We start from the raw sequence: 18,254 nt of genomic DNA, 5'->3' as shown, positions 1-18,254 counted from the left end.
TACTGAAGCCCACTCCTGTGCGTGTGCCTTGCTCCGTGCTTATTATGCGTATTGATATGTCAATTGTTACAAATTAGATCAAGTATTGATTCATGGAGTCTGAAATATTATCTTCTATCTGTCTAGAATATCCTGATAACATGTAGATTATGATGGTATTCAACTTCACCTTCGTAGAGTACACTAGGAATATATATCCGGATGAACAGCATAAACAGCATAAAGCACTCAGCATAAACAAATCAACCCTACCCACCATAAGATAGTCCCTAGAAAAGCAATTACAGTCTCCATCAAAAATAAAGAATAAACTACAACGGCTGTGCCACCCCAGTCCGATATATTCGACGCTGATCAGTCCATCGCAGTGGCTCAAATGAACTCGCATTGATTGGCGGGGAATGCATTTTCGACTCACCACCAACAATATCATCATTCATCATCTATCATGCTCTAATATCTCTATCCTATTCTAACTTTATCATCTTCACTCTCTATTATCTTTATATCTCTACGTCCATACCATGAATGCTTCTGCCTATCATGCCGAGCGTGGGTCTTTGCCTGCGCCACGCAATCTGGGGATCTCCTCTTACTAACGCCTCGAGTTACTCCGGCTTGCGAACTGAACATCGACTCTCTCTCCATTCAACCATCATCTCTTGCCCCCATCCCCCCATCCTCTCTTTCTCTCCAATCAGGGAGCATGTTGGTTCCTGTCGCTCTTTTCCTATCCAGATCATGATCCCGCTTACCTCGATTTCCCCGTCTCTCGCCTCCTTGCACGGCTCCCCGGAGCCTCTCCGTACATTCCGCCATGGGCAACGATACTAAGTATGAATACGATTCCCTCCCCATCCCTTCCTACGAAGAAGCCATTTCCGACCGTCCCGGCTCTTCTCGTTCCGATCTAGGCCCCGAACAATCTGGCGACGATGCCGAAAGACAAGGCTTGCTCCGTCATGGCGACGCCCATCCCCCTGCCAGCGGGGGGTACCCCCGTGGCTATCACCCGCCCACCGTCGAATCCGTCCGCAACAGTCTGGATGACCTGGAATCCCAAGGCTCGCATTCGGCCCGTGGGTCGCTGGAGGAGCTGCGACGGGAGTTAAACCAGATGGATGTCGATGATGGAGAGTCCTCGTCTCAACGGCCCCGCTTACGACACCGTTTTTCGAAGCAATTCAACAATCTGACCCGAACTCTTTCCTCATTCCATCTTCCGTTTCGCAGATATCTGCCGAGTTTCCGGTTTACTATCAATCTCGATGAAGCGCGTAATAATCTGAAGGGAAATGGGTGTATCATCTTGTTGCGGTTGTTTGGGTTGATGCTGGTCGTCACGATCGTCTATATCTTTTTCATCTCCGATATCTTCAATATGAACACCAAGTTTATCATGGGTCAGTCCTACAGTGCGGCTTCGGTACAGAATTTCGTCCAGGGCCATATCAACGAGACCAACATCGCCGAGAATCTCAGACGGATCACCAGCTACCCCCATATGGCTGGTACGGAAGGAAGCTTCGTCCTGGCGGAGTGGATCGAGCAGGAATTCCGAAACGCAGCCCTGGATAATATCGAAATGGAGGAGTTCCAGGTGTACTTGAACTACCCCCAAAAGGATGGGAGACGGGTCGCCATTGTCGATCCACCCGATTTGGCATGGGAAGCTTCCCTCCAAGAAAAGGGCCAAGAGACCCCCGTCTTCCACGGCCATTCAAAGTCCGGCAACGTCACAGGGCCTTTGATTTACGCCAACTACGGGTCTCGAGAGGATTTCCAATATCTTGCGGATAAAGGCATTTCATTGAATGGCTCCATCGCATTGGTTCGTTATTACGGTACCGAGTCCGATCGGGCCTTAAAGATCAAAGCGGCCGAAATGGCTGGTGCAGCAGGCTGTATAATCTACTCCGACCCTGCGGAAGATGGTTTCGTCAAGGGTCCTGCGTACCCCAAAGGGCGGTACATGCCCGAGGATGGAGTGCAGAGAGGTGGTGTGAGTTTGATGTCATGGGTCGCGGGTGATGTTCTCTCGCCTGGGTTTGCATCAACTCCCGGCGAAAAGAACAGACTCAAGCCCGAAGACAGTCCAGGATTGACCAACATCCCGAGTATTCCCATCGCCTGGGGCGATGCCAGAAGACTCTTGCAGGTCCTCAAGGGTCACGGCTCTAAGGTACCTTTAGATTGGGTTGGTGGTGTCCCGGATGTGAGTCAGTGGTGGACGGGAGATAGCTCTTCCCCCACCGTCAATCTTATGAACCTACAGGATGAGGTCGAAAGACAACCGATATACAACGTGTTTGGGCGGATTGTCGGCCTGGAACAGCCGGACAAGAAGATTATCATTGGCAATCATCGAGACTCGTGGTGCTTGGGAGGTGTGGATCCGGGAAGTGGCACTGCCGTGTTCCTTGAGGTCGTTCGAGTCTTTGGCGAACTTCTCACCTACGGCTGGCGACCGCTGCGCACAATTGAGTTTGCCAGCTGGGATGGAGAAGAATACAATCTCATTGGCTCCACAGAGCATGTAGAGAAGGAATTGGGAAACCTCCGCAATGATGCATATGCCTATCTCAATGTCGACGTGGGCGTCAGCGGAACGGATTTCACTGCATCCGCATCTCCACTTTATGAACGTGTGGTGCTACAGATTCTGGGCCGGATCTCGGACCCTGTTACGAACAAAACGCTCAAGGATATCTGGGAGGAAAAGCAGAAAAAGCTCGGTGGACTAGGCGCTGGAAGCGACTATGTAGCGTTCCAAGACATCGCTGGTACCTCGAGCATTGACTTTGGTTTCGCCGGCGAACCCTACCCTTACCACAGTTGCTATGAGAACTTTGACTGGATGACCAAGTTTGGAGATCCTGAATTCCAGTACCACAAGGCTTTGGGTCAGTTCTGGGGTTTGCTCCTCCTTGAGTTTGCAGACACCGCGATCCTGCCCTTTGACATGGAGGTCTACGCGAGCCATGTGCACGGCTACATCACCGACCTGGAAAAATACGCCAAAGACCAGAGCATCCCGGTTGTTCGTGCATCCCCGGAGAACGTCACGGCTCGTGATTCCTCGGTGGACATCCAACCGCTATACGACGCAGCAGCTAAATTCGAGGCCAACGCAGCGCAGTTCCAGAAATGGGGCCAGATCTGGCACGACATCGTCTGGGGCTCGGGTGGCTTTGAGAGCAACGTAATGGCTGTCCAACGCATGTCGCATAACACTCGCATGGGCAATTTCGAAACCAACCTTTTAGACCTAGACGAAGGCGGCGGAGTAAGTCAACCCAACTAGCTGTCTTTTACTTTCTCTCGTGTGTACTAATTCATCTTTTTGTATTTTCAGATCCCCAATCGCACACAGTTCAAACACGTTATTTTCGGCCCTCAGCTGTGGTCAGGCTACGATGTGACTTTCTTCCCTGCCATTCGCGACTCGATCGACGCAGGTGACTGGAATCAAACGCAGACATGGATCGACAAGGTCGCCACTATCATCGACAGAGCCAGTGATCTGCTAATACCGCAGCAATAAGTCGAGAGATTTCAATACACTACATTATTTTCTACCAACCTCCATCTAACCTCCTAATACGGATGGATTCCTTCACCTGTCTCCAAGAGAACATCCCTTGTATTTCTTTTCCCTCTTCTCTTCTCTTCATCCCTCTTCATATATACATTGATTTGTTCCCCGCATGTCAATTTAATCTCATGGCTACCTCTATCTCTTCCGTGTATTCCAATGTCGTCTTTTGTCGTCTCAGCGGAAAATATTTCGATTCTCGGTCTTGCTTTGCTGTCTGTGTTAAAATGTTTTCTTTCTTAACCACCTCACTACACTATCTGGGCTGGCATTTGCCTGGTTGTTCGTTTATCTCTCTGTGTTTACTTGTTCTCAATATCCATCTATACATCGTTGCATTGGCTTGTACTTCGTATAGCCTTAGCCTTAGCCTTGGCTTTCTTTTCCTTGTCCCTTTTTCCTCGTTTCATCTATGTATCGATCTACTACCTACCCTGCCTACCTGCCTACCAGTTTTTGGGGTTGCTATATTTTCCTAGATTCTAGAAGATCAACGGATTTTTTGTGAATACATCTTTTTCTTCTTTCGCTCGCTGTCGTTTTTGCTTTGCTCCATCCACTACATAGGTAAATCTCAAAGTAAAAATACAGTAGTGCAACCCAACCTACATGTTAAGCTTTGCCCCAATGCCAAATGCCAAATGCAAAAGAAAAGAATAGTAATGTCAATTGTGAATGAACCTCCAGAACACCACCTAGCCTATCTAGGACCATGCCTATCCCATGCGCCAATGATATGTATCAACCCATGTCTATATATACAGTACATGTTGAGAAAAAAACAAAAGGAAATGATTAAAAAAGTATGCTTGGGTTGTTCTGTGTGCCTGTGTGTGTGCTTGCACCATGCCCAGGGAAATTAAGAGTCTTGAAGGTATAGGAGTCGGTTGACTCGAATTATCTCCCAAGTCGCGCATGATTCCGTATTGTTGGTAGATGGTAGCACTAGATTCTTGAACGCTAGAATGTTGGACAATGTAGTCCTTCAATCATGTGATGTCCACCGGGAACTGGGTTTTTGACTCCTGTCGTTTTGGTGATTGTGGTTGTAGTAGGACTCCCTACTTTCGGAAACTTTCAACGCCCAGCGTCGGAGTTTCGACCATTCGATCGCAAGGGACACCCTCGTCCCGTCTTCTGGCAAAGAAGCTGTCGCACTCAGATACAATCTGCGCCCATTCAGCAAGAGAACGCCCCGCGTATTTGCTGGCCGCAACCTTATCGCTTAAAGCCTTTCTCAGATCTTGACTAGGCATTGAACGGTGAGTTTGTCTGGAAGCAGCGGTTGGTGCTTTTTGCTCATCCACAGATGATGTTTCTGGAGCATTGTCACTTCCAGCATCACCTTCGAGAATGGTATCAGTTTCAGATTCCGACGTCGTATCTTGGCCAGCTGTCTTGCTAGCAGAGTTCCGGAGCTGCACATGCAACTGCGCACCCACAGGAAGGCAGGGGGTGAAAAGACGCTTATTCTTGCTAGGCCACTGGCGGTCCGTCCACTCTAACGAAAATCTGAAGGAGAATGCCTGGTGTGGGGTTTTGGGCCGCAACAGTTCACCAGAGGCGTTCGAAGGCTGCCCGTGACCATCCAAGCATTTTTCGGTGTTCACTGTGGCATCCGATCCATTGGTGTCCGACTCATCTGAGCTGCTACTGGATGCGGCCCCTCCACCAGATTTGGAACTGGAAGCAGCACCGAACATGGCTCTCAAAATATTCCATCTCTTTTTCGGAGGTGGTTGTGACTCAGTTGACGAGTCCGATTTCACGGAGCTGCTGCTTTTGGATGTGGTGGGTTGTTCTGGTGGAGCAGGGGGGACAACGCGATCAAAGGATACGAAGAGATTCGTCGGGGAAAGAGGGCTGTCGCATCTGATAATGATAATTCTGCGCCCTGGAGCGGGGGTACAAGGCGCAGAGGAGAGCGGAGCTGTGAGCTCCTGTTCGGCCTTGGTCTGGAAAGCCAGATAGTAGGTCCAGAGTCGCTGTAACCTGTTCAAGAGCGTCTCGTATATTTTACTGAATGGCATACATGTCAGTAAAAAGTCCGATAAGGTAAGAGGATCCAACACCGGTTGTACTTACGAGTCTAGTGGGGATGGTTCGCTGTTGAACCTACCCACTCTCCAACATAAGAGGCGCTGGAAATAGGCGCGAACCATCGGGCTCCAATGGCTGAAGTAGTGATAGAACGTGGGCTCATGCAACAAAAATCCCAAACAAAGGTCAGCTTTCCTGTCCTCAGAAGCGACCCATGTATTCCAGATGCCAAAGAGAAATGAAAACACCCGCACTTCAGTGAGGGAGTTCTGACTATTCATCATCTGGCGACAGGCTTCCAGCCAAAACTTCCAATCGAAGAGCTCCATTTCATTGGCCTGCGAATAGCGAGTGATAATGGGGATGACTTCCTCAATAAAATCACAGAGTAAGAAACATGCATTATGATCGAATAATGATGTCCTTTGAGCAGCGGTCTTCATAATGGAACAGAAAGACTCTGCATACAAGAGGCGCGCATGGTTTGGTTCGACGGAAGATTCGGAGAGAAAATCTCGAAGGAGAATAATCAGACGATTCTCGGCCATGGACCGGTGGCTATTGGCAGCTCCTAACGGAAGAGCGGAGACGGCATCCGCACCCTCAATGAAGTCGTCAAAGGTAACCGCGGCAGGCGTATGGGTGCTTTCGGGCATCTGTGGGATTGACTGCTTGTAAAGGGTGTCCTCCAGGACTACAAGAAGCTGCGAATGGATGGGCAACAAGCCCGGTGCCAGAATACGTTTCCCTTTCTCTGTTCCCCGAGGCAGAGAGTCCGCATACAGGACATGGACATATTTGACAAAGACAAAAAAGAGATCTGTGTCGCGGCCACACCAACGGGAGACCCAGGGACCTTGCCATGATATTTGAGAGGTGTTCAGAGGCACGTCGGGCTTTTGACGAAGATAGCGAACCAGGGGAGCATGGGAGTGAAATGATAAGGGTCGCAAAGCCATTGGGAAGTTCAAGGCCAGATCCTGGGCTAACGATCGCGCGTTGCTACTTCTGTCTACATCCGACTCGGCAAGAACCCGTCGGTAGATGTTGGCTGGTGTGTTCCACAGCCGGACAAGAATATCAGCCACGCCCTGGCAGAAAAAGAATGCATACGCGCAGGCCTTTCCACAAAATGCTACCAAACTGGCCGGAGCATGTCTCATGGACATCCGTTCTACAACGAATGCCATTTGAGACAATAGGTTCTGGGTGAAAACGTTCCGAATATTGTGGTGTATCGACTCGATGAGAAAGTCTGACCCCGAGGAGCCATCGGAACTCTCTGAAATCGAAGTGGAAGCGTGATGCAAGGGTTTCGGAATGCTCCCATTCGGCTGCCATGCTGGGTATGGGATTCTCCACTCGGGGCGCATCATGATACCGGCAATGGCTTCGAGGTATACCGGTCTATCGGTGCCAGATATTGATTGGTTGTTCCTCCCGTTGAGCATCTCTAGCAATCCAGTCCACCATTTGTTGAGGATATTGATGCGACGATCCAAATCTTCGGGTTTCAAAGATTTGTGTGACGGATGCAGCTGGTGACGATTGAGAAAAGGCAGAAGCGAAGAACGAATCACGTTGGCCTTCAAGGCGCTCGATTTGGATTGAAACCTTGATTCGGTCAGCAAACTCATAATTCTTTCCACCGGTCAAGTCCAATTGGTTTTTGTCTTTCCCTCGCCTAGAACTTACTTTTGATAGTCGGCCTCGAGTCCCCGAAACACTGCCCATAGCTCATCCTTCCTCCGAGGTGGTTCCACGTGGCCCGAATGCGCTGCCGCTGTAGCAGCTGCACCTCTGGGCATTGGTGGAAGAACAGGTGTAGATACATTAAGTGACGAGGTAAACCGCTCGAATGAATGCTTTGTCTTCAAGGAATAGCTTGAAGGACTACTAGGCGTACTAGGGCTATCTGACCGGCCTTGGGCCACGACAGCAACCATTGGGCGCCGAGGGCGCTTGTTAAGAATAGTTCGCTTGCGGGAAGGTGGCATGCCATCTGAATCTCCGCCTGAGTCGGATTGAAAAGACGTCTTAGACGGCGATGGGGACGGCGGGCCCGATTGGGATTGGTCATCTGCGCGCAACATTCGTAATCTTGCACTCTTTGCAGACGGGGAAGGAGGTTGAGTAGGTGAGCTGGAGATCCAAGGTTTCCGGGCCAGATTGACCAATCTACCCGACATTGCGCGGGTCTTTGAAGGACGGGCCACTGGCTCCGGAGCCTTCGTTTCCGGAATTTTCACGGTGGCATCTTTGGATTCTGCCTTGGCTGCATTGTCCAGTTCTTCACTCGAGACAGTAAAGCGGGAGACGGAAACCGTCGGCTTGTTTTTGGAACGAATTGACGTCCGTCGCAAAATATCCTTCCCTGCAGCTACATCTTCCTTGGACGGCGACTTGGACTCGGTAGGAAATGTAGTATCGGAGAACGTCCTTCGGAGGCCGGGGGAGCTAGGTTCGGTTTTCACAAGATCGGGAAGGTGGTTATAACTGGCGGAACGGGGTAAAGTATTTTCATCGGGGGTGCGATTGCTGAAGACTTCGGCGGAAGAAGACATTGTAAAAAGCCACGAGGCTAATTAATGCCGACGAAAGGGTAGAATCCGGGAGATATACACATCTCCTCAGATGGAGGGGGTGAAGGATGCTGAAGTTGGCGTTGGAGAGACCAGCTCCGCCATGTACAAAGTAGTACACACGTCAATAATCAACAAACCATGTGGAAAGAAGAATGTTGCATTGGATCGTCTGATGTCTTGGGTGTCGTCAAAGAAAAAAAGTGGAGGGTTTCAAGCTGAGCTGAGCTGAAAGGGCGAGAAGAAAAGAGAAGAGAGGGAGGGAGGGGAAGCGGTTTCTTGGGAGAGCACGGCCAAGCACAGACGACAGCGAACAAGGAGTAGAATCGGCGACACTTTCTCTGACTGGAGGAAATCAATAATTGACAATTCGACGGTATGTGCAAGGCTAGGGAGGCCAGTCAGTACACCAAAGCGCTGGAACGAATGGAGGCGGCGATTGATCGACCGGAAAGAATTCCGGAGTAAGATGAGGAAGGCTGCGGAGGAAGCAAACGGAAGGACGGAGATTATGGCAACACACCTTAATCTCTGGTCCGTTTGGTGTATTCTTTTTTGTTTGTGTTTCTTTTTCAGGGGAAGAAGAAGACAGGAGGGGGAGAGGAAGAAGGGGAGTGGAGAGCGAGAGGAAAAGGGAGAAGAGAAGGGAGTGAGCGAGGAGGAGGGGAGGAGATACCAATTAATATAAGATGTAGTAAGAGAGGGTCAAAAAAAAAAAAAAAAAAAGAAAAGAAAAGGGTTTTGCAGAATTCGCGTGGATTGAAACCAGAAGAAACGAAGAAGAAGCAGAAGACAGGGAAGAGACAGGATTCAGATGAAAAAGCAAGAACAGAAGAGCCAGCGAAGACTGACGATGATTCTCTTATTCTTCTTCTTCTTCTGAAGTCGCTTTGGAACTATTTTCTTATTTACTTCTGGCTGCAGCCTCGATGGATCTCTGTACGGTATGTATGTATCGTATCGTATGACAGGACCTACCCCTCGGCCATTATTCGGCTGCGCATCATCTTGTTTTATTTTCTTATTTCTGATTATCTTATTATCATTTTATTTTATCTATTATATCTACAATTATTCTTTTCTTTTATATCAGTTTAGATGTCTTAATGGATATTCTTAAGGATGATGGATAATACATACCGTACCGTACCATACATAAAATGCACGGCGTGCATGAACAGGTCGAGTTGACAACAATAACCCATCCACTTTCCATTCAATTCCCAAGCATCAGCAATTCTTCTCAACCCAACGGAATGAATAATTGCGATATTTATCACCATCGCCATCCTCATGCTGCAAACTCTGACCCTGGGGCTCCATCCCATGGGTCTTAGTACGACAATGGGGCTGTGGTTCATCCACCATCGGCAGGCTCCGCAAGATGATCTCAGTCTCTCTCAGATAATCGTCTAAGATACGGTTTTTTCTTTCATGGTGGGCTGGGGGATATCCAGAACTAGTGTTTGATTATGGAGCCATTATTAAAGTTTTTTTCATCATTTATTGCTCTTTTGATCCAGGTCATATTCCTTTTCCCTCTCTGGGATGTCCCCGTTGGATCTATTGAGTCCATGCTGTGACGGCGATCCCGCCTTCTTCCGCTCCAGCTTCTGATCCGTCAATCTGTCCAAGACAGTCTTCAACACGCAATTGACTGTCAGGTTAAGACCAGAAGAATGCGGATCTGAGATTCAACGTCGCAGTGGCAAATCCTTGAGTGAACCCGGCTACTGGAATGTTTCTTCTGTGCACTGGGAGACCAGCTATTCCCCAGCATTCCACCTCGTATTGATTACTCCGCCAAATTACTGTGACAGGCCATGGACGGCTTCGATTCATCAATTCAAAATGGCATAATAATGGCATCCAAATGGATGATGGCATGGATTGTCCACCGTGTCATACATATTCCGTTCGATATGCACCTCGAGGAAACCACAGCAATCCAGATCTACCATGCAGCGACCCATCGGTCCTAGATAGATAGACATTACGCACTCACCTCAATCCAAGAGAAAAGCAAAATCAAGAAAAGAAAAACATTCCAACAAGATTGAACCCATTCAACCATTCTCCTCGCCTAAATTCTCCCACGCCCAGACAATCGTAACATGGCGGTCTGCTCAATTCCCGCTGGAGCTGTCATATCGCCCGCTGCGCCCTGTGCCCTGTGCCTGCCAACCAACTCAATATCAAGCCCATTCCCTTCCCCCGAGCATCACCACCAACACCTCCATCCCCTGCGTGCAAATGCATTCGTAACAAAATAAAAAGGCACAAATTCAAGTTTATCCACTCTCAGGCTGATGAACACGTTGGTTGATTTATTTTTGTTTTCTTATGTGTTGGTCTTTGCCCGGCTGTGCATCGTAATTTTTCTCTTCCTTCTGCCGTACTATGAGTGTATCCAAGGGATAGGAAAATATTGGCAATATTGCCAACTAACTCTTCTTCCTCGCTTTGATTTGTTGTCCTGCCCATTCAGCCTTGCTGCTCCCTTCCAACCTGTTCGTTATATTTAGTATACCATCGGGTGTTGTTGGCCTGATCGGAGATATCAACCTCGTGGATATCAAAGCTGGCCAGCTCCATGAAACAGCAGGGCTGTGCATTCGACGCATCTACAGAAATACAAGCCATAATCTACGCAATACCCCGTAGAACCAGAGTATAAAAAAAGAACGCACGGATGAAAATGTGAAAGATACCAATGTTCCAGGTAGGTTAATTTACAAAGTGTCTTCAGGACTCAACAGGAAGGCCCAATCAATTCGGGTTCCATCCCATTGCCCATTTCAGTCCCGAATTTCCCATACCTTGTGTCTTGATTAAAAAAAGACATCTAGTGAGCAGCACCAGCCTCCTCTTCCTCCTCAACGAACCAGCTCTCCTCGACAGGGGCGGCCTCGCCGCTGGCAGCCTGGCCCTCAACCTCGACCTCCTGGGTCTCGTAGCTCTTCAATTCATTAGCGAGGTTGGCCTCCTCGGGGGAAGCGGGAGCCTTGGGGGCGGTGAACTTCTGGACGTGGGCTTCGGCGTCGCCGGGCTTGACGGGGGTAGGCTTGTAGGCACGGAGTTCACGAAGGTAGAGGTCCTGAACAGGGTCGGCTGCAATATCATGTTAGATACAAGTCTAGATTCACTCAGTAGATCAATAATCAATTCCATCACATACCCTGGCGGACAGCGGAGGTCAGGAAGCCGCGGCGAGCGACGAAAGCCTGTTGCCGAGTGGCGCGGGTGAAGAGAGAGCGCTGGGAAACAACGGTCAGCAAAACCACTCCAAATAACACCGTCAGTCGAAGCACAATAGACTCACCGACGCTCTGAGAGACTGGGACATCATCGCGGCGGGGTGGTGGGTGAGGGGAACCTGGGTTTGTGAACGAGGATTGCTTTCGTTTCCGTGATGGTCGCCGGTTGGAGGTTCGATTATCGATGTTTCTTCGGGACGGCTCGGCTTGGCGCCAGCGGCTGACTCAGCGGCGATGCGGCTCTTGTGACCTCAGCTGCCTTTCGCCTCATTTCCGAGTCTTTGGGCTGCCTCTGCTTCTTCTTCCTTCTCTTCTCTTCTCCAGCCTTCCCCGGAACGCCCTCTTCAGAAACATCTCTCCTTCGTTTCCAGACGGGCCCTTCTTGTCCTGGAACTGACGACACTCATCGTTGCTCTGCTCGTTTTCGATCGTTTGAGATCCTGCTTGCTTGCAGCGGCTGCCTGTCAGGTTCTGCGACCCTTTTCGTGAGATCTTTCTTGCGGAGACCTTGACTGGTTCATCGCGGTCGGACAAGTCTGGCTTTTGAGGCTTCGTGGGGTTTTATAGCCAGCTAAAAGGCAGATCTTCATCTTTGAAGTTCGCTTTTAACTCTGGGAGCTGTTCGCAAGGAACTAGCCTCCTTACCCTGGAGAAAGGTAAAGAAATCGATTTGACTTGGTCCCCCTGGAGTTCATACAAGAGTGGTTTGTGGCTCATAATGTCACTTCTTCCCTCACGATGCTTCAAGCCCCGTTGAGATGGGTTTTTATATCACTTCCTCTATATGAACTTTCTTTCTTGGGGGCGGTCAGGCTAACATGGCTACGGAAGGCAGTGGCAGAGACGTGACTTGCACTACTGTCAGGCTCAAGGTGCACCACTGCTGTCTATCCTTTCCTGTCAATATCGAGAAGGAGCAAAAAGAAAAGTAAAAGAAAAAAGGGTGGAAGAAATTCTGGTTTTGACTGTTCGCATTCGACGATTCCCTTGACGCTGTACAGCCGCCAATCTGTATTCGCCACTGTTCGTCCGATTCTGTGCTCGCAAACATAATCTTACCGTCACCCCGAAGAAAATCGCAAAAAGACACCGAGAACGCTTTCAGTCTATTAAACAAGCAAATAAAATGGCCGCCGTTTCGCCCCCAGCCAATGCGAATGTGGATCAGTGGAAGAAGAATCTTTCGGCTCATGTCACCTGTCCTGAGTGTAAAGAGGTCCCGCCCAATTTGGAATTCCCCGACTCTCATGAAACGGTCTGTGGATCTTGCGGGCTAGTGCTCTCTGATCGAGAAATCGACATGCATTCTGAATGGCGTACGTTCTCCAATGACGACCAAAACAACGACGACCCTTCGCGTGTTGGAGATGCCACGAACCCGCTGCTCAATGGTGATCAGCTTGAGACGCAGATTGCCAGTGGAGGCTCAGGCAAAATTCGTGATTTGTACCGTGCTCAGAACAAACAGTCGAGCGAAAAGGCGAACAAGGCACTTCTAGCTGCATACAAGGAGATCGGTGCCCTCTGTGACGGTTTCAACATCCAGAAGAATGTAGCTGATACGGCCAAGTATCTGTTCAAGATTGTCGATGATGCAAAGGCATTCAAGGGCAAGTCACAGGATGTGATCATTGCAGGCTGCATCTTCATTGCCTGCCGTCAATGCAAGGTACCCCGTACCTTCACCGAAATTTTTGCGGTGACCAAGGTGACGAGAAAGGAGATTGGCCGTATTTACAAGGCTTTGGAGAAGTTCTTTACGGCCCAGAATGTCGAGAGGGTCAACACCGTTGTCTCGAATGGAGGTGTCCCCGATCCCAACGACACCTACACCGCGACCACCTCTACCAAGCCCAGCGATCTCTGCAACCGTTTCTGCAACCTTCTCGATCTGCCCTTCCAGGTCACGAGCGTGTCCTCTTCGCTCTCAGATCGTGTCACAACAATGGGCGATCTTGCCGGACGGTCTCCTCTATCTATCGTCGCGGCTTGTATATATATGGCCTCTTACCTAATGGGCAACGGTAAATCTGCCAAGGAAATCTCGCAGGTGGCTCACGTCAGCGACGGAACCATCCGCGGTGCCTACAAACAGCTTTACGCTGAGCGAGAGCGTCTGATTGACCCGGAATGGGTCAAGGAAGGAAAGGGAGACTTGAAGAGGCTTCCTCCCAGCTAGACGCTTTCCATGCCCTTTTTTCTCTTTTTAAATTACCAACAACTTTCTACCCTACCTAGCTTGCATCTGCCATCTATTAAAAATGATACCCAAACGAAATACACAAAAAAACAGTAAAAACACCCGACCCTTCTCTCGGCCGTCATTTGAACGACTCGCGAAGGTTGGCTTCACACTATTTTTTTCTTTCTCGTATTCTCTTTGCTTTACTTTTCATAACAGCAAATTGCACAGAAAACAAAAGACTTGCACTTGACTCCTTAGTTTCTGCGTTGTGCTTTCTCTTTTCTTGCTTGTTTTCTTTTCTTTTCATCCTGTTATGAAGATACATCTTAAGATTGACATCGGACTTGTGGAATTCTCATTCCTGCAACTGTCCTGCGCTGGTTTAGTTTCAGTTTTCAATTTACTTTTAGAGTGGTGGATAGCGGATGGACGTTGAAGCATGATGGCTTAACAGTTTGTCAATAACCATGGGTCTGTTCTAGCAGAATACAATAAAAAATATTGGTGAGAACAATAAGTCACAATTGATTAAGCTTGGTAATATCATCCATGTCCATTATTACCAGCAAGCATGCCTCGCTGGCCAAGAAAGCAGTCAGTCGCAAAGCAAGAAGTCCGATTGAATAATTAGGTACCCAAAGTAGGGCTAGACACTTCCAAACAATTGACATGACATGAGTGATGGCTGACAGGGAAAACAAGATTTACATGGTTGCAAAAGTATCAAAAAGCGGTTTAGTCGTTATGCACGTCACCATCTGACAGTCTTTTCCCGTCAGCAGAGGCAGACAAGTTCTCAATGGCCTCGTCTAGTTCCGACTCCGATGTAGACTGCGGAGACTTGATGTTGGGCTTGGCACTTTCAGGCTCAATGGTTATCTCAGGCTGGCCTTCAGTGGTCTTGGATGTTGTGTCGTGAGTGTTGCTTAATACAGGCTTTGTTTCCTCCACAACCACGGGTTTGGATGTGGGCGACACGACGTCATCGGGTGCAGGCGTTGTTGGCTTTGGATCAGTTGGTTCGCCAGCAATGTTCTTGGAGATTTCGGGTGCCATCGAGGTTTCTGCAACTGGCGAAGCATCAGACGGTGTCGGTTCCTTCATATCGGCCTGCCTGTCTTCATTGCCCACGATCAAATGACCGTCTTCACGAATCTCCCACACATTCCAGGTCCCGGCGATTTTGATCTCAGGGATGGTCGGCAGTTTCGCAGCCACGGGTTGAGCCGCGGGCTGAGCCGCAGGTTCAGCGGCAGGCTTTCTCCGTGCTGGGCCACGAGCTCGTCCCTTGCGGGCATCACTGAGCGGCGCTTTCTCTGCTGGGGGCTTTTCTTCTTTCTTTTCCGGCTTCGGCGGCGCATGAGGACCGAGCTGCAAACGCGAGTTCAAGTCTGTCAAAAATCCTGCCTTCAGGGCAGCGATCTTGCTACCACCAGGACGGGCAGGTACTGCTGGCTTTGCTTTCGCCGGGGCGTCTTTAGCTTCCTCTGCACTGCCACGAGAGATAGGCTTGGCCGGTCGAGCTGGAATCTGTGGCTTAGGTCGGTCAGGAATGACGGGTGGCTGCTTTTTTTCGGTGGGAGAGATAGATGGCTTAGTGGAGGCATTCACAGAAGGAACGATTTGAGAAAGTCTTTGAGGTCGAGATGGAATGGCTGGTTTCGACGGCACATCCGGACTCTTAACTTCATTTTCTTCTGACGGCTCTATTGTCGTCACCAGTTGTTGGCTATCAGGAGCATCTTCCCAGATATCCCGACTGGGGAAACGTTGTTTGGAAATTTCCGGGCGTTTAGACGTCTTATCCTGTTCCTCGGACTCAAGGATATGAGAGGCAACCTGATGGGCATCGATTGGAGCGACTTGACTTTTGCGGAAAGACTCCTGCTCCGGAGTCTCAAAAGTCTCTTGTTTGGGTTCATCCGGTGTAGACACGGTGGCATGCAGTTGCAAACTGTTCGGAGAATCCTCCCATATATCTTGACTAGGGAAACGGTGCTTGAGCATATCCGGACGCTTTTTGAAGCGTTCAGCGGTGGAAACCGGCTTTCCCTTCTTGTCGTCTTCGGGGAACAATGGCTCATACTCCTCGACATTCTCGAGAGGAGTGTGGTTATCCTCTCGGTCATCATTATACGAACTGAATCTTGCCAAAATTGGCTTCCCGTGATGGCTGGTGGATCGACTGTTCGAGCGACTATGGTTGCCATTTGGTGTTCGACTCCGACTATCATGATCATAGCTTTCTCTTCTCTCGAATGTGGGCGAGACTGCAGCATGTTGGAATGCGGATTCCGGGCGCACTTCATCCGCAGCTAATATGGGCTCTTCGTCATCAACGCCACCTTCCTCCGCTCCATCAGCCTGTTCCTCAGGATCTGGGGCCGGAGCAAAGCCATCTGGGTGGTGCAGAGGATGGTAAGGATCATCAACATGTATAACGCCAGCCTTCTCTGGCCCTTCCTCTTGCGTCGTGGGTTCCTCTGAAGGGACACTCGACTTTCGCAGAGATGACTCGGCAGGTGGGTGCGAGTTATGGCGCGAGTACTCATCCGAGGCAATGTAACCGACTTCCTCTTCCGGTGTACCTGCGACAGCAGGAGAAGTTCCTAATACAGTTAGCAATCGTTCAATTTACCATCTCAAGAGAAAGCGGGTGCTCACCAAGCCCGGAACCGGTCACAGCAGAACCCCGGACGATTTTGTTCAAATCATCGCTGCTTAAAGCCCAATCGGGTCGAGGAGTACCAACTCCAGGTCCATATTTACCCTGTTCTTCCTTGACAAACTCATCGGGGTGCTTCTCATACCAAGCCTTGTCAAACTTATCGGGCTGTACACCATGTCCGTGAAGTCCGTAACTTCCAGGCGGCAGAGAAGCTTCACGGCCACTGCGAGTGCGGTTATGGCTGCGTCCATGGCGCTGGGAGCCATGCTCCAGCTGATATGGGCTTGGGGAAGGGGCCTGCACATCACCGGCATTGCGGTACATTGGAACACGCTGACCGATTTCTGGGGGACCACGCGCATCGTCGAGCACAGAAAGTTGACGAGTTGAAGACGCAGCTGAGGACTCTGCCCGTGAGCCGCTCGACTTATGCGGTGAACGACTGGCGCGGTCAGAACCCTCATCAAAAGCAGGCGATCCCACACCAAGACCGGCAGCGGCGGCCTGTCGAGAATCCGTACGGGTTACGGCCTGCACCTGAGCCTTGGCACTGGATGTAGGCAGGGACGGTCTGGGTGCATGGATTTTGAGGTCGCTGCCCACGTTCCGGGTCTCTGGAGCTGGGTTGTGACTATCGACATTTTGAACATCCAAATCTTCATATTCGATGCCCTCTTGACCTAGAGAAGGTATTGTGACACTTGGGGGGCGCGGGGGCAGGTCATTGGAGGTCGTACGGCTCAAACCCGAGCTGTTGGGCAATTCATTCAATGGAGAAGGGGCGTAATTCTGAGGAAGTGGAGAGACGGACCGATCAACACGACGATTGGGACGCGGAGGCATCTTGGGCACTTCTGTTGACGAGGTTGGCGCAAGACCCTGGTGTTGAGGCGATCGTGAAGGCCGAGGGGGGATGGCCGGAGCTTGTGTCGTCATGACTGATAAGTAGATATTGTGGTGTCAAAACTAAAGATGAAAGAAACTGCTGGTAATGTTAGTGGTATGCTATCAAGAACCTGAAAGGTTTCAAATATCATATGAAGAAATGATTGAGAGTGTTTTTGTATGAGAGGGAATATGCCTGAGATAGGTAGAGCTGACAGCTATGGGGTGCCCGCAGAATCCCCGCCTTGGGCTTTAAGCCAGGGACCAATTGCGGAATGGAATGAGTATGAGGGGTTTTCCCCAGCCAAACGGAGAATATGAAGCCAAGGAGCTTTTTTATCAATTCAGGGTAGGAGATTTCCAGCTGAGAGAGACAAATTTCCAAGGAGACAGGTGGATAAGGGTAGGTAGAGAAGCAACTGATAGCACTTGGCTTCACCGCCTCATACTCGAGACAAGATGCTCAACGTTGTACAACACACAGAAAGAGGGTCCAGAGAAGATCTCCGATATGTTGGGATAGAGGAATATGGTTCGACAGGGGAATGGAATGAAAGGGGGGAATGACAGATAACAGAATGGAGATGAGGTGATTTGCCTACCGGGATTGAAACCAGAAGGATGGAGAGAGCTCTAGTATGAGCGATGAAAGCAAGTCAATTGGCTGAGCGGGAAGAAGAAGAAACCTCAGCAAGAGAAACTGCAGGAAGAGTAGGAAGGCGTAGAGGCAGAAGCGGAGGTGTGAAGGTATACAGATCGGATCGCAGGGAAGAACAAGAAGCAGCAGCACGAAAGAAAGCAGATGATGTATGACCGATGCCCTGCTGGTACCAGCGGGTAATATTACCTCCAAATACCTCGCGCCTAACCGCTTTCTTCCTGCCACGGCCCACTGCCCCGTCTCGTGACGCTCTCTGACGCCATGGACTCGCCGTTGCTGCGGTACTGATACCGTACGGAAACCGTATTGGGGCCGTGAGCCAACGAGGGGCCGCCGTTGCAATTACGGAGGGGGTTTTAGGGGGATTTTTATGGATTAATC

The 18,254-nt window shown here is 49.8% G+C and overlaps 5 protein-coding genes across 5 annotated transcripts; 2 read left to right on the top strand and 3 right to left on the bottom strand.

Annotated features, from left to right (window-relative positions):
- Positions 1-817: 817 nt before the first annotated feature.
- Positions 818-3,544, top strand: ASPWEDRAFT_25049 (M28 family metallopeptidase; the record flags this gene model as incomplete). Its single annotated transcript, XM_040832691.1, has 2 exons — positions 818-3,286; positions 3,356-3,544. 2 exons carry the CDS (start codon positions 818-820, stop codon positions 3,542-3,544), a joined length of 2,658 nt encoding a protein of 885 aa, XP_040692874.1.
- Positions 3,545-4,656: 1,112 nt separating this feature from the next.
- ASPWEDRAFT_103496 (DUF1765 domain-containing protein) lies at positions 4,657-8,199 on the bottom strand (the record flags this gene model as incomplete). Its single annotated transcript, XM_040827564.1, has 3 exons — positions 4,657-5,614; positions 5,681-7,249; positions 7,331-8,199. 3 exons carry the CDS (start codon positions 8,197-8,199, stop codon positions 4,657-4,659), a joined length of 3,396 nt encoding a protein of 1,131 aa, XP_040692873.1.
- A 2,463-nt stretch (positions 8,200-10,662) lies between these two features.
- ASPWEDRAFT_36929 (ATP synthase subunit H) lies at positions 10,663-11,603 on the bottom strand. The gene is made up of 3 exons (XM_040834576.1): positions 11,540-11,603; positions 11,396-11,474; positions 10,663-11,328 (listed from the first exon to the last, which is right to left on the bottom strand). Exons 1-3 carry the CDS (start codon positions 11,561-11,563, stop codon positions 11,063-11,065), a joined length of 369 nt encoding a protein of 122 aa, XP_040692872.1. The 5' UTR covers positions 11,564-11,603; the 3' UTR covers positions 10,663-11,062.
- Positions 11,604-12,600: 997 nt separating this feature from the next.
- ASPWEDRAFT_104684 (transcription factor SUA7) lies at positions 12,601-13,653 on the top strand (the record flags this gene model as incomplete). Its single annotated transcript, XM_040827672.1, has 1 exon — positions 12,601-13,653. The coding sequence occupies one exon, from the start codon at positions 12,601-12,603 to the stop codon at positions 13,651-13,653; it is 1,053 nt and encodes a 350-aa protein (XP_040692871.1).
- Positions 13,654-14,394: 741 nt separating this feature from the next.
- On the bottom strand, positions 14,395-17,263 carry ASPWEDRAFT_104935 (Aim21 family protein; the record flags this gene model as incomplete). The annotated part of the gene is made up of 3 exons (XM_040827680.1): positions 14,395-14,511; positions 14,593-16,268; positions 16,324-17,263. 3 exons carry the CDS (start codon positions 17,261-17,263, stop codon positions 14,395-14,397), a joined length of 2,733 nt encoding a protein of 910 aa, XP_040692870.1.
- Between the last annotated feature and the right edge of the window lie 991 nt (positions 17,264-18,254).

The sequence above is a fragment of the Aspergillus wentii genome, assembly GCF_001890725.1.
Source record: "Aspergillus wentii DTO 134E9 unplaced genomic scaffold ASPWEscaffold_2, whole genome shotgun sequence".
NCBI lineage: Eukaryota > Fungi > Ascomycota > Eurotiomycetes > Eurotiales > Aspergillaceae > Aspergillus > Aspergillus wentii.
The sequence above is the reverse complement of the archived record's forward strand: the minus strand, read 5'-3'. Positions and strand labels throughout refer to the sequence as shown.